At 38.7% G+C, this 15,382-nt stretch overlaps 1 protein-coding gene across 15 annotated transcripts in view; it reads right to left on the bottom strand.

The window, feature by feature from the left end:
• Positions 1-15,382, bottom strand: part of LOC140197714 (intermembrane lipid transfer protein VPS13B-like) — a 1,066,299-nt gene that overhangs the window by 987,090 nt on the left and 63,827 nt on the right. For all 15 annotated transcript variants that reach the window (XR_011886009.1, XM_072258131.1, XM_072258103.1 and 12 more), the window contains exon 4: positions 13,647-13,767. Coding sequence is in view for 14 of the 15 variants with exons in the window: in XM_072258131.1 (XP_072114232.1) it covers positions 13,647-13,767 (121 nt within the window). In the remaining variant the exon portion in view is untranslated. The remainder of the gene's footprint in view (positions 1-13,646; positions 13,768-15,382) is intronic.

Raw genomic sequence — 15,382 nt, 5'->3', positions numbered from 1 at the left:
CTATAACCTGTACACATACAAGATAGTAGGAATGACTAGATGGATCAGAGAAATGTGGGAGGTTTCAATTACATGTGTTCCCTCTAAATTCTTGTTCCCAGTAGTCCATAAGTAAATTGGAACAATCTAATGTAACACTTGAGCTTCAGAATCAGAATCAGACTTAGTATCACTGGCATATGTACAAAAATGTGTTATTTTGCGGAAACAGTATATTGCAATGCATAACAATAAAAAAAGCTATAAATTACAAAAAGAAATATACATGAAAATAAATTAAATAAATAGTGCAAAAAGGGAACACACAAAAATAGTTAAGTAGTGTATATTTCATTATCCATTCAGAAATCTAAAGGCAGAGAAGAAGCTATTCTCACTCAAGTGAGTTTGACTTTTGTAATCACCTTGCACACAAAGCGATTTCTCTCATTTACACGACTATAAATAAAGCCAAATTCACAAATTCACTTGTGTTCTTAAAGCCAGAAAAAGTATATTAGAAAATCAAAGGAAGCAAAACCTAAACACCACATCTGCACTGATGAATAGATCTCCTGAACACTGAGGGATAGCTAAACTAAACTTCAGTTCTTTAAAGTTTGCAAGAGAGCATATTTCTAAAAGAGACAAGAAATGAAAAATCTGACAGGCACTGGGGGCGGGGGTTGAAGTTGTTACAAGTAATAAAGCAATTTGAAAAAAATACTGTTTAAAAAGCACATACAGTACTGTGCAAAAGTCTTAAGCACATATATATACATAGCTAGGGTGCCTAAGACATTTGCACAGTACTGTATATTATTTAAGTACTCTTATACCTGTTTCCCAACCACCTTCCTATTTTAACCAATAAATAGTACTCAGCTATATACAGTATTTTAGGGAAAATGTAACAGCTTCAGATAGAGTGCTTGCTAAACAGATTTCCTTAAACTAATCCTAAAGATGAGAGACAGACTTGAGAAGTGGGGCTGTTCTGTTTAGAACAAAAGGGGTTATTATGGGATTGAACATTGAACATCACATATGAAACAGATCCTTCAACCCATCAGGTCGTGCTGACCATGATTCTAATTCAAAGTGCCTGCACATGGTCTACATCCCAGCACCTACCACTCTATGTAAAAATACATGCTTTCCAAATCTCCTTAAACTCCCTCCCCATCTCAACTTTTAGCTTTGCCCTCCAGTGTCTGCGTCAGTCTGGTGACCCTCATGGCATTCCTGTGAAGGTATATTCAACCATGTGTGGTGAACCTGATATTGATCTTGTCTCAGCATCAATTAAATTTAGCAAATCCTCACCACCAATCAAGTTTATTTGATACCAGGGCATCAGCATTAGTAAATCCAAATGAACTACTAAATTCTTCAATGCTGTTCACTGATGTTCATATAGATTTGAAAACTGATCCAAAGAGCTAATTTATATTTATGCAGTCAATATGCTTCATGGCTTCATGTCAGGTGACATGTCATATCAATATAACCTAACTGTTCTGTTAACAAGCTATGCCATTAAACCAGGATTAAAAAATAACATAGTAAAATTGTTAAAAATTGCACCTAGTTCCTGGCTATAGCTATGGAAGTACTTACAGAGGAGGCAAATGTATTTCAGAAATATAATGGGAATTAAGATCTGTACGGAACAGGCATAGAATAGTGTTCAGGGCCCACTCCTGATCCTATTTTCCTCTGCATTGAGTACTATATAGTGTTATATGTCCATCTAAGAGGGCAGATAAGACTTTTGATTAATATCTTATACACAGTAGGTATCTGGAATACTATATTAGACTGCTAGCCAAGGTTAGACTTCAAGTTCTTAAGTGGTGTTGAACTCATGGCCTTTGCCTTAGCCAAAAATGCGCATAAAGTTAGGACTAAGTGCCATATAACCAGTGTACCTTGTAGTACTTTCATTTTGATCTACGTAAATGTAGCTTTTTGGTAATTTCCTTTAACTTCATTGCACTATATATTTTGGTATCAGGAGAGATACAAAAAAAGAAAGATTTTTTTCAACTTTTCTATTCCTGAACTAAACTGCTTCCTCTATGGTTTGATACATCAATAGAAGCGCCTTGATAATATTATCCCTAAAATAGTTTCCACTCATTGTTCTCATTTAATATATTTCACACTTCAGTCTTTCCATTCATGATGAAGAAAAGTATTATATGTATTATGACTTTGGAGCTGAAAGCGTACAGCATCTTTAGATATGAGAATGCCTCTGCCATTTCATGCAACACTGAATAACACGTAAAAAATTAAAGGAAGCTTTCCTTTAAAAAAAAATCTAAATATTTGTAAACTTAAACCTTTTCTGTGAAGTTGTGAATACATCATATATTCAGGCTACAGTGTTCTCTTTCAGTACAAACAAAATACATCACAAAAGTAACATTACATACAACATGCCTGGGGTGGTGGTAGAAACAGATATTAAGGACTTTTAAGAGACATTTAGATAGACACATGAATGTGAGGAAAATTGTGCAGGCAGAAGAGATTAGGTTAGTTGGCCACTTGATGATTAATTTAATTGATTCAGCACAACATTGTGGGCCAAAGGGCATGTTCCTGTGGTGTACTGCTATATATTCTAATTAGAATATTCTGTCTCTTATCCAAGTGCAATAAACTGCACTGGTGGGCCCATTGTTTCTACCTGCTCTTGCCCCAGTGAACTTATTTCCATATACCTAGACTCTGTACTGTTTCCCCTGTCCCCTCCCACTTACATCTCATGCCCTCGCTCATTTCTATAACACATTTCTTCTATTTCTTGCACATCAGTTCTAAACATCCACCCTTCCCCAACTCCTCAGGTAGGAGTGTAATAGAATTCCATTAGTCCTCACCTATCCCACTAACCTTTGCATCTAACACATCACCTTCCATCATTTCCACCAGCTCCAACACAGCCTCCCACCTGCCACAGCTTTCTTCTCTTCCACTTTCTGCCATTCACAAGGACTGTTTCCTTCAGGACTCCCTGGTCCAGTCATCCCTCCCCATCCAGAATCAGAATCTGATGTATGTTATGAATTTTTTTCCTAGCAGAAGTACAGTGCAATAAATAAAAATTACTATAAATTACAATAAGAATATATTGCAAAGCAAATTGTGCAAAATAGTGAGGTAATGTTCATGACATCATAAACCATTCAAAAAAATCTGATGGCAGAGGGCAAGAAGCTGTTCCTAAAATATTGAGTATGTGTCTTCAGGTTCCTCTACCTCCTCCTTGCTTGTAGCAATAAGAAGAGGGCACGTCCTGGATGGTGAGGGTCCTTTATGATGGATGCCGCTTTCTTGAGGCCTCGCCTTTCAAAGATGTCCTCTATGCTGAGGAGGTTAGTGCCCATAATGGAGCTGGCTGAGTTAACAACCCTGTGCAACTTTTTCGATTTGTGCTCCTCGATACCAGATGGTGATACAACCAACCAGAATGTTCTCTATGGTGCAGCTGTAGAAATGTTCGAGTCTTTGGTAGCATGCAAATCTCCTCAAATTCTTGAAGAAATAAAGCTGCTGGCATGCTTTCTTTGTAATTACATCAGTATGTTGGGCTCAGGAGCAATGTTCCCTCTAATTTTTAGTAGTCAGTGTGCGCAAAAATCTTATGGTGTGCAAATTTTTTTCCTATGACAAAAGTATGTGCGCACTGGATGCACACATGGCACAGTTTATGTAGGTTTACAAAATATTTGACATAAAACTGCACAGAATAACAACGAAGTAACATACATATTTAAGTCACTCAGTTACTTTTTTCTCTCTCCTGTCTTTGGCATTTACCCATTCTTTGTAAACTCGATCTAGACCAACAGAACTTCCATCCAATTGATAGCTTTTGATTCTCATTAACATATCCAAATGACATTCACCTAAACGGTTTCTCAGCTTGTTTTTGAATTGATTCGTTAGGCTAAAACCTCGCTCACAGTCCGCACTAGACGCAAGAAAGGTTCCTCCAATGTCCATCAACTGTGCAAGGTTGCAAAATGGTTCATTTTGAAGTACAAATGCCACCATTTGAGCAAAGTTCGAAATCAGTTTGAATTTAATTTTTTCTTGCACGGAAAATTTGAAATCATTAAACTGTCTAACTATTACAGTATTTTCAGTTAGAAAATCATGATATTTTAGACATAAGGCATTAACTTGTTCGCTGCCAAATGTGAAGTCACAATCTGTAATTGCGGAGAAATCAAAAGCTGACCATCCTTGTACCTCATCTTCAGGAAACCTTTCTTCTAAATGAACACAAAGACTATTTATAAAAGTCAACAGTGAATTTGTATCTACTGTGACATTTTCTTCACGTTGTTGGCTTAGCAAAACTTTAACTTTGTCACTCCACGAAACATTGTCTCCCAGATACTGCTTTCTTATCTTGTTAATTTTGCCTCACGCAAAATGAAGTGAATCAATCGGTGTCAGGCCACTCTTTTGCAGAATCTTGCAGTGCAGCCAGTTCATCAAAGACATCACTTAAAACCTGTAAAGCTGCTTTGTATGTGATGTTTATCAATTTCTTGTGACAGTATTTAGCCATAGGGTCACTTGACTGATCTTTTTCAATTAAAACTTAGTAAGCTATCTACAGGACTTGAAACAGATCTTTGTATCTTTACGATATGAACACTGTCGGCCAAAGGTGGCTGCTGCCGTGATGCAGCTGTATAAACTGGAACAGGAAAGGTGAGGTGACATAAATTAGTGACGTGCATTGTGGTATTTGAAAAACCAACTAACGAGTTAACAGAAATATTTAGCTAAAAGATTATTTTTATTAAGTATAATTATTAATTACTACATTATTTTAGGTAACTAATCTTTTGTGCGCACATTAATTTCCTTCGTGCGCTGGTTGAAAAACTTGTGCATGTGCACACACGCACAGCTTAGCGGGAACATAGCTCAGGAGAGATCTTCTGAAATGTTGACACCCAGGATCTTGAAAATGCTTATCCTTTCCAGTGCTAACTCCTCAATTATAACTGATGTGTGTTCTTCCCAGTTCCACTTCCTGAACCCTACAATTAATTCCTGGGTCTTACTGATGTTGAATGAAAGTTTATTGCTGGGACACCACTCAAAAAGCACATCTATCTCACTCCTTACACCTCCTCACCACCATCTGAGACTCTGCCAACAGTTCAATCATTGGCAAATTTATAGAAGGCATTGGAACTGTACCTACCCTTGCCACTCAGGACTGGGTGTAAAGAGAATAGAGAAGCAAACTAAGTGTGAGTGTCGGCAAGGAGGAGATGTTATTTCTGCTCCATACTGACTGTGGTCTCTCGATGAGGAGGTCCAGGACCCAGCTGCAGAAGAAAGTTTTGAAGCTTGCTGATTAGTACTAAAAGAATGATGGTATAGAATGCTGAGCTGTAATAAATAAGCAGCTACCTGATATAGGTACTGCTATTGTCCAAGTGGTCCTAGACCAGGTTGAGAGCTGGTGAGATTACATCCACTGTAGACCTGCTGTGGCCAAAGCAAATCAGCGAGTCCAGTTCCTTAATCCCAGGAAGGAGTTAATTCTCGCCATGATCCATAAAAGGGTGGAGCTTAGGAGACAATGGCGCCTAACGTTAACTCCTTTGTTTGCATCTTTGGAAACAGTTCTATTTCTATCCTTAATATCTCTATTTTTCCCTTTCAGGGTTCTTTTGAAGACCCTGACCTGTAGTTACACGCCGACTTCGGTTCTTTGTCGGAATGGGACCCTCTCACAGGGTCTCACAACTGGCCACTATTCGGCATACCAAGGACGCGGCCTAGAAGACTAGCATGCCTTTGGGGTTCTGGGATTTCGTGGCTCTGGAGGCGGGCAGACATGAGGTTGGTGCCTCCGCAGGAAATCAGTGTGTCATGGGAGACGGAAGATCAAAAGCAGCGAGTTGGCTGCTGGCTGTGTGCTCAGAGACCCGAGTTCTTTGGACACAAAGCTCGGAAAAAGTGACGCAACAGACTTTTAATATCGTAAATCAGTGAGTTGTTTGTTATGTCTCCCCTCTCGATCTAAAATGGGGACACCTCTTTTTCCCTTATTAGGGAGAGAGAGAGAACCTGTGGTATGTTGAATTACTGGGTGAATGAGTAGTCTTTTGGGTACAGCAAAGTCTGTGTCATTATTGATACTTTGCTGTACGCTTGAGCGCTTGGTAGGGGGTGCCGATGCTTTTTTTGCTGGTGGGGGAGGGGGGGTCGATGCTTTGCTGCTGCTTAGGCGTGGGAGGGGGGAGCTGGGGGGGGCTTTGGGGTTCTAACATTTAACTGTCATTCATTCTTTGGGGCACTCCTCTGTTTTTGTGAATGTTTACAAAGAAAAAGAATTTCAGGATGTATATTGTATATATTTCTCTGACATTAAATGTACCTTTGAAACCAAACTTTTAATGCACTTCATCACAGTAATTGTGAGTGCTATTGGGCAATAGTCGTTGAGGCAGCTCACCCTACACTTCTTGGGCACTGGTATGATTGATGCCCTTCTGAAGTAGGTTGAAACCTCTGGCTATAGCAGTGAGAAACTGAATATGTCCTTGAACAATCCAGCCAGTTGGTTGGCACAGGTGTTCAGTGCCCTGCCAGGTACACTGGGGACTGACATCTTCTGAGGGTTCACCCTCTTGGAAGATTTTCTGATGTCAATTTCTGAGACAGATATTGTAGGGTTACCTATTGCTGCAGAGATTCACACAGGTAAAGTTTTATTCTCCCTTTCAAAGTGTGCATAAAAGGCATTCAGCTCATCAAAGTGTGAAGCATCACAACCATTTATGATGTTAGGTTACACCTTCTTGGAAGAAATCGCTTGATAACCCTGCCATATCTGATGTGCATCAGATTTCATTCCTAACTTTACTTGGAATTGCTTCCTGTCCCTTGTAACATTTGTCTCTTCACATCCTTTCTCACCAGCATCCAGAGACCTAAACAAGCTATCCAGGTGAGGCAAAGATTCATTTGCATATCTTCCAACCTTGTCTACCGGCCTCAGTGTTCACAATGAGGGCTCCTTTACATAATGAAACCAAGCACAGACCAGATGACCACTTAGCAAAGCACCTACACTCTATCTGCAATAGCTACATCGAGATTCCAGTGGCATGTCATTTTAATTCTCCATCCCACTTCCACAATGAAGGAAGTTAAAGATGAAATGCAACCCAAAGCACATATCACACAAATTCGAAGAACTATGTCTCATATCTGTTTGGATAAGTTAAAACCCAATTGTATTCATACGGAATTTTCCAATTGTAATTGACCTACATCATCAGATGCTTCCCTTGCATATGAACTTGTCTAAACATTTTGTTTTCTACTCCTTTTTGTTCAGCCCTCTCATTCTCTACCCTACCTGGTTCCACCTTACTATCATCCTTTTTTCATTGGGTTCTACCTGTCACCTAGTAACCTCTAATCCACCCCTCCCCCAATGAGTTCCATCTGTCCATCATTCCCTTCTCACCAGCTTTCACTTATCACCTACCAACCTTGATCCCATTCCCCTTCTCATTGTATACAAAGGCCATCTTCCCTATTCCCTCTCAGGGTCTCAACCCAAAATATTGACTTACATCTTAAACATTACCCTAATGTTAAGGTAAACATTAGGACAGAATGCTGGAAGAATTCTGAGCGCTGTATAAACAACAGAATTAAAAAGAAACACTTCACCTTACAGAGAGAAAAGATACAAGTAACATATCAACTTCTCGTGTAAAACTCACATACATGAAGGTTTGCTATCAATTATGGAAAAACTTACTGTTTGCTATCCAGCTGAATACTAAATCATGGGAATCATACAAAATAGCAACATGGATCTTTCTGATGCAAGTGTGGATTAGGAATGTTAATGGCAAATCCTTCCACTGAAGCAATATCAAAGCAAACTATCTGTACAAAGTCTAAGAAAGCTTCATTTCCAGCCTGCACTTACATTGTCCAGAGCACTCACAGCTGGTGCGCAGCGACTGAAGCCATATAATCAATATCCCATCCAGCAACATAAATATCCACAGATGCAACACAAGTACCTGATCCTGAAAGAAGGCTGCCCAGATTCAACAGAATTATCTGAACAGACGCTACTTAGTTCCTAAAATGTCTTCTCATTGAGATTTGGTATAACTTTTTTTAAGTGGGGGGATGCATGCATCGAAGTTGTCTTACCATTATAATAGTTTCAGTGTCAGTAATAGTTCAATGTATTTATTTATTTAGTCATTTATTCATAGCACATAGAAAGAGATCCTAACATTGAAAATTATTTATACCATACACAACTGTATTCAATCAAATTAATCATCTGAGCCTTCAAATATAAACAGCAAAATGTGTTGTTTCTGGTTCCAGCCAATTAACATGTCAAGTCAATGGTCTTTTTGTGCCCAGACACCTAGGCCATCTGCTGGCTGATTGTGTGGCCCAAAGTACATGTTCGAAAGCTTGAAGGAGGATGAAAATGCCACAACTGACAGGTGGCACTGAAGGCTATTTCTGGGAACTCTCAATATAGTTTCCACTTTTGGACTGTAACAATATCAAAGGGAATTTAAACAAAAACCAAATAAACTGAATAGGTGAAAGCAGATGAGTTAATGCATTGGATACAAAGCTTTTGTCAAAACTGGAAGAAATTACCACATATGCAAACATTGAGAGTAGAAAAAATAGGGAAGGGAGAATACCAACCAAATAGAGACAGACCACATTACAAACAAATTATAGACATTCATGCTGCAAATGAATATGTAAAAAACTCAATTCACGGATGAGTGAGGTTGGTAGCAGTTTGTGAAGTGTTGGAGAAAGGGAAGAAGAGCGGAAAATAAATTAAGACAGACGGAAATGAAAGTTGAGATCAGTGAAAAAGCTGGGCAGACTGCCCTTTTCACCGCAGTATGGAGGTTAAATTTCTAGATTAGCAGTCAGTTTTAAACCTCTGACCCAAGGATGAGAATTTGAATCCGACCTAGATAACTAGAGAATTTAAAATTATATAATTCCAGAAATATTGAATTTTAAGAAAGTATGTCTCAATAACAGCAACCATGAAACTACTACACTGCCGTGAAAACCATCTGGTGAACTAATGCCCTTTGGAAAAGGAAACTTGCCTTTCTTAGTTGGTCTGGTCCCCAACCTACCAGCGTGATTGGCCTTTAATTCCCTCATTGATTCAGAAGCAATTAGGATGGACAATTAATGCCAACTTTGCCAGTAGCATATAAATTCTGCGGATAAATTTTAAGTAAAACTTTCCTGGATAAGAAAGATGAAAACATAACTTTTTTAAAAATCCTAAAAATTGTTATTTCTCTGAACAATCTAAACAGTTCCACTGCAAAAACTCCAACATCCATATCAAGGTAGGAATTTATAAATACGGCTTAAGATCAAAACATCAAGAATGTTCAATCTGACAACTCAGATGATTATAATGTGCAGAGTGCCTATTTGTTTGTTTGTATATTAGTAGGACTAGCTAACAAACGCATTAAAAATCAGGTTTATAACTAACTTCCAAGACCTACAATAGTGACTTTGGTCAAGTTAAATGCCAATGCTTTGAATACTGTGTGGCTAGGTATAGCTCAAATACCATCTATATATTTGTTGACGATACAACCATTGTTGGTAGAATCTCAGGTGGTGACGAGAGGGTGTACAGGAGTGAGATATGCCAACTAGTGGAGTGGTGCTGCAGCAACAACCTGCCACTCAACGTCAGTAAGATGAAAGAGCCAACTGTAGACTTCAGGAAGGGTAAGATGAAGGAACACATACCAATCCTCAAAGAGGGATCAGTAGTGGAGAGAGTGAGCAGTTTAAAGTTTCTGGGTGTCAAGATCTCTGAGGATCTAACCGGTCCCAACATATCGATGTAGTTATAAAGAAGGCAAGTCAGTGGCTATACTTTATTAGGAGTTTGAAGAGATTTGGCATGTAAACAAATACACTCAAAAAACTTCTATAATTGTACCGTGGAGAGCATTCTGACAGGCTGCATCACTGTCTGGTATGGAGGGACTACTGCACAGAACCAAAAGAAGCTGCAGAAAGTTGTAAATCTAGTCAGCTCCATCTTGGGTACTAGGGTACAAAGTACCCAGGACATCTTCAGGGAGCAGTGTCTCAGAAAGGCAACGTCTATTATTGAGGACATCTAGCACCCAGGGCATGCCATTTTCTCATTGTTACCATCAGGTGGGAGGTACAGAAGCCTGAAGGCACACACTCAGTGATTCAGGAACAGCTTCTTCCCCTCTGCCATCTGATTCCTAAATGGACATCAAATTTTTGGACACTACCTCACTATTTTTAAAAAAAATATACGGTATTTCTGTTTTGAAATCTATTCAATATACATAATTGATTTACTTGTTTATTATTATTATTTAAATTTTATTTTTTTTTCTCTCTGCTAGATTATGTATTGCATTGAACTGCTGCTGCTAAGTTAACAAATTTCATATCACATGCCGGTGAGAATAAACTTGATTCTGATTCTGACAACTGAAGATCAATAAATGGTGCCAGTCTCCGAACATGGATCTGCTTTGTTCCTCATTAACGATCCATTGAAAAAATATTTTATTCATTCCAGAAACTGAACAGTTTACTTGAGAATTCTGTCAAAGCATACTTCTTTTCTCTAGCAATAGGTACGCCCATAACTAGATGACAGATTTACTGGAGTTCTTTCTTTACCAATGTTTATTTAGGAGACCATCTTAGGAAGCAATTAACATGGAATTAGACAAGATTTACAGCATTGAAATATATTAATCAGCCTGCACTAGATTCACTTTACTAATTAAGACCTCATTATGGGCTATGTAAGGAATAAAATATAAATATTTTAGGGTATATATTTTTTTGAAATCAATAGCTATTTGTTAGGACACACTCACAATTACAAATGTTTTCTAATTACCACAGCCCTCAGTAAATGTCCGTAACTCTAAATTTAAGGAAGGTAATATTGTTTAGGGTTAGTAACATGATAGATAAGTTACTAGACTAGTAACCACAGTCCTGAATTATTGATCCGGAGATACAACATTGAAGTACCTGGGTCAACCAGGTGACTGTAACCCCATTTCTGTCTGCAAAGGTTTTCTTCTCAGTTAATAGGAGAAGACAGAAAAGAGATAAAACAAAAATGAGCTCACATTAACGAAACATATGGTGACTGTTTCTTGCCAATTAAATGTTGGTGAGCAAAACAATACATTGCAAACCAAACAGAAAATGCAACAGGAAATGGTCAGGCATCATCTGTTGAGATGCAAACAGGGTTATCTTTTCAGGACACTGACCTTCCTTCAGAGCAACAGAAGTAGAAAAGTAAGCATATTTTAAATCAGAGAGAGGGGAAGGATGGAGAGAGCAAATGGAAAATACACAATAGGCTTGAGAATATGGTTCTGTAGGTAACATAAATGCTTTAGTGCGTCTAGACGAATGAAGGCAGTTGAGAGAGAAAGGGGAAAAGATCATACTTGAACTGTGAGATACAGAACAAGCAGTTATGGATATCTGAAATAAAAGACAAATTTGGAAATACCTAGTAGGTCATTTAGTACAAGTAGAGATAGAAAACTGAATTACTGTCACCTATGGATAAGCTCATATCAGAACTGGCCACTTTAGACACAAACAGGAAAAACTGGTTATCCAAAGTTGTAGGATTCTGTTTAGAGTCCTGAAAGTTCTGAGATATCTAAACAGATCCATGCTGTCCCTTGATGTTACACAAGAAAGTGTAGTAGATCAAAGAGTGAGCAGTCAAATAGAAATGGGATGAAAAGTTGAAATGTTGAAGAAACGGAAAGGTTGCAGAGAGACTTAGTCAGTTTAGGAGAATGGGCAAAGAAATGGCAGATGAGATACAACGTTGACAAATGTACGGTTGTACTTTTCGGAAGAAGAAATAGTTGGGTAGATTATTATTTAGATGGGGAGAAAATCAAAACTCGGAAGTGCAAAGGGACTTGGGGGTCCTTGTGCAGGATACCCTAAAGGTTAACCACCTAGTTGGATTGGCGGTAAGGAAAGCGAATGCTATGTTGGCATTCATTTCAAGAGGAATAGTGTATAAGAGTAAGGAGGTGTTGATGAGGCTCTATGGGGCATTAGTGAGACCTCATTTGGAATACTGTGTGCAGTTTTGGGCCCCGTATCTTAGAAAGGATATACTGATGTTGGAGAGAGTTCAGAGAAGATTTACGAGGATGATTCCTGGAATGCAGGGGCTAACATATGAGGAGCGTCTGTCGGCTCTTGGATTGTATTCATTAGAGTATAGAAGAATGAGAGGGGATCTCATAGAAACGTTTCGAATGTTGAAAGGGTTGGACAGAGTAGATGTGGAAAGGTTGTTTCCCTTGGTGGGTGAGTCCAGGACAAGAGGCCATAGTTTTAGAATTAGAGGGTACCCAGTTAAAACAGAGATGAGGAGAAATTTTTTTAGCCAGAGGGTCGTGGATTTGTGGAATTTGTTGCCACATATGGCTGTGGAAGCCCGATCATTGAGGGTGTTTAAGAAGGAGATTGACAGGTATCTAATTAGTCAGGGTATCAAGGGATATGGGGAAAAAGCCAGAAATTGGAACGAGATGGGTGAATAGTTTAGCTCATGGGGGAGCTGCGGAGCAGACTCGATGGGCCGAATGGCCTACTTCTGCTCCTTTGTCTTGTGATCTTGTGAAAAGTGATACTGACGGGCAAACTAGAAGCTTATTGTCAGCCTGGAAGATTGAACAGAAGTGTTCTGAAACTCAATCACCAAATCTGCATTTGCTGTACTCAATGCAGAGCACAGTACATCATGAGAACCATTGAATTTGAAGAAGATCAAGTGAAGTTTTGCTTCCTGTGGAAGAATTGTTTAGGTTCCTGGATGGTGGGAAAGGAAAAAGTAAAAGGGCAGCATCAATATCTGAAGTTGCAAGAAAAGAGGCATGACAAGGTGCATGGTGTGTGAAGATGAAAGAGCAAAGATGAAGTCATAAATGGAATGGCTCCTTTGGAATGCTGAGATTGGAGGGGAGCATAAGATGTGTCATATTAAAATCTTTTGAATATTGGCAGATATTACAGTGGAAAATGTTTTGTATATGTAGGCTGGAGGGGTAAATGGTGAGGACAAGGCATATACTACCCTTGCTCCAGCTGGATGGGAGAGGGTGAGAGTAGAAAGCAGGAAACGCTGAGACACAACCAAAGCCAATCCAGTTCAAGGGGAACCCCACTGAGGAAAAAGGAATATATCTCAGAAGTACCAGTGTGAAAGACATGACGGAGACTGAGAAATGGAGAGAGTGGAATAAAGTTCGCTGGGGAGCCAGGATGGAAGAAGGTGTCATCAAGATAGTTCTGGGAGTCTGTGTGTTTGCAATAGATAGCCAACCTACTCCATGAGATGGGCGGTAAAGTTATTAATGTATATGTAAAATATCTTCAGGATACCAAAACTCAAAGCTAGTCACCATAATATTATTGTTTCTTCTTGCAGTAATACTTCACTGTTATAAGTTTCATTATATACGTATTATTTAACTCTTACGTTCCCTACCTCCACCTGGACCACGTATGTCACTCACCTGGAGGCAAGTCAGGGTCAGTTGAGGTTACTTGCTGGACACGACGAGCTTTAGCCAATGATTTTATGCTCTCTGTAGTGCTACGGGTAGTTGAACTGGAGCCACAGCTCTCGTGATCATTCTACAAAACAGCAACAAGTCTGGTTAAAAAATCTGGGTATATTTACAACATAATCCAAACCCTCCAAATTACACTGGATTTGATTTTCTTTTAAATTGGTAAGAATTGTTTCCATTGCCAACAGAAACTGGTACAGGTCGACCTTCACTAATCCAGCACCATTGGGACCTGAGGAGTGCCAGATTAGTGAAAATGCCGAATTACAAAAGGATCACATTAAGCATAATCAGTGCAGATTATCGAAGAAACTGGTTTACAGGTAGTCGGATTAGTGAAGGTCGACTGTACGAAATAAAACTGTTCAAATTTATATATGTAATGCACACAACAATGCCCAATAGACTTTCATTAACATTCAGTTTTCATAAAAGATAATGCACCACCTCAATAAAGTTCAACATCCCAATTTAGAAATTTCATTTCCTGGCACAGAGATGGATTAAAAAAAGGAAGGAAAAGTAAAGTAATAAACACATACATTTATAATGCACCTTCCATGCCCTTTTCAGAACATTCCAGAAAACTTATCAGTATAGCCTTGAAGTAAAGCTGGGTATTGTTATACTGTAACAATATAAACATGGCATCCAATTTATGCATATCATACGATGCCGTAAGGCCTTTGTAATCAACGTTGGGATGTTGCCTTACAGGTTATTGCCAGCCAGGACACCAGAGATAAACTCTCTCATAGTGTTAGAACTATTTGTAAGATCGGCCAATGACAGCAAAATAATAATTCCACATTTAATTTTGGATCCATGATGGCATTCCCATGATAGTATGTAAGATCATGATTTATGCAGTAGCTAATCATCTAGATCCTGAACCAAAGCACTGCCATCATATTTTTATCTGACATATTATTACTAAGCAAATTACTATCTAACAATTAATTAAATGGAAGAATGATTTACGAGGTATAACCCAATATTGTTAAACTACAAAATAATTATTACAATGATTAATGTAATATTTTTGGCTCCCTCATGGTAGGTTTATCCAGAAGATTAAGGTGCATGCTATGATTGAAGATTTTACTTCGCAAAAAGATGGTATCTATGTAGCCTAATGAAAATAGAGGTGTTAGGGATGTTATAACAAGTGTTCTTTTGGAGATTTTGATGGAACAGGATAAATGTCATTTATTGGGAGGCAAAGTTAAGGTGGTAAAGAGATTGCAAATTGTCAGAAATGGGAAAAGGACGGATAGTTTATCTGTGTTGATATGTTTTGATAAAGTGAAACTCCCTAATAAAGTTAGTTTGGAGAATCTTAGTTATACTGTACGAGCTGTTACATGCCTCAAGGAGATCTGTGATTCCTTTTGTGAGAATGATGTAATGGTCTTTTGGAGGTCGCCTGATGTAATTTTCCCGCCGATGTGAGGTCACGTGATGACATGTGCACCACGGGTATATAAGGGTAGACCCCAGATGGCGCAGTTAGTTTTTAGTTTTTAGATTTCCAGGTAGAACGTGCTGTGTCTCCGTTTCTGTTGCGTGTTTGTTTTTGTGATGCAGTTTCATTTTTAAAACGGTGTGTTGCGTCCTGTTGCAAGGTGCAATATTTCTGGACTGGAAGTTTTTGCTATATGTGCTGATTTACCTTATTC

Source organism: Mobula birostris, chromosome 1, assembly GCF_030028105.1.
Source record: "Mobula birostris isolate sMobBir1 chromosome 1, sMobBir1.hap1, whole genome shotgun sequence".
Classification (NCBI taxonomy): Eukaryota; Metazoa; Chordata; class Chondrichthyes; order Myliobatiformes; family Myliobatidae; genus Mobula; species Mobula birostris.
This window is presented reverse-complemented; position numbering and strand designations above follow the sequence as displayed.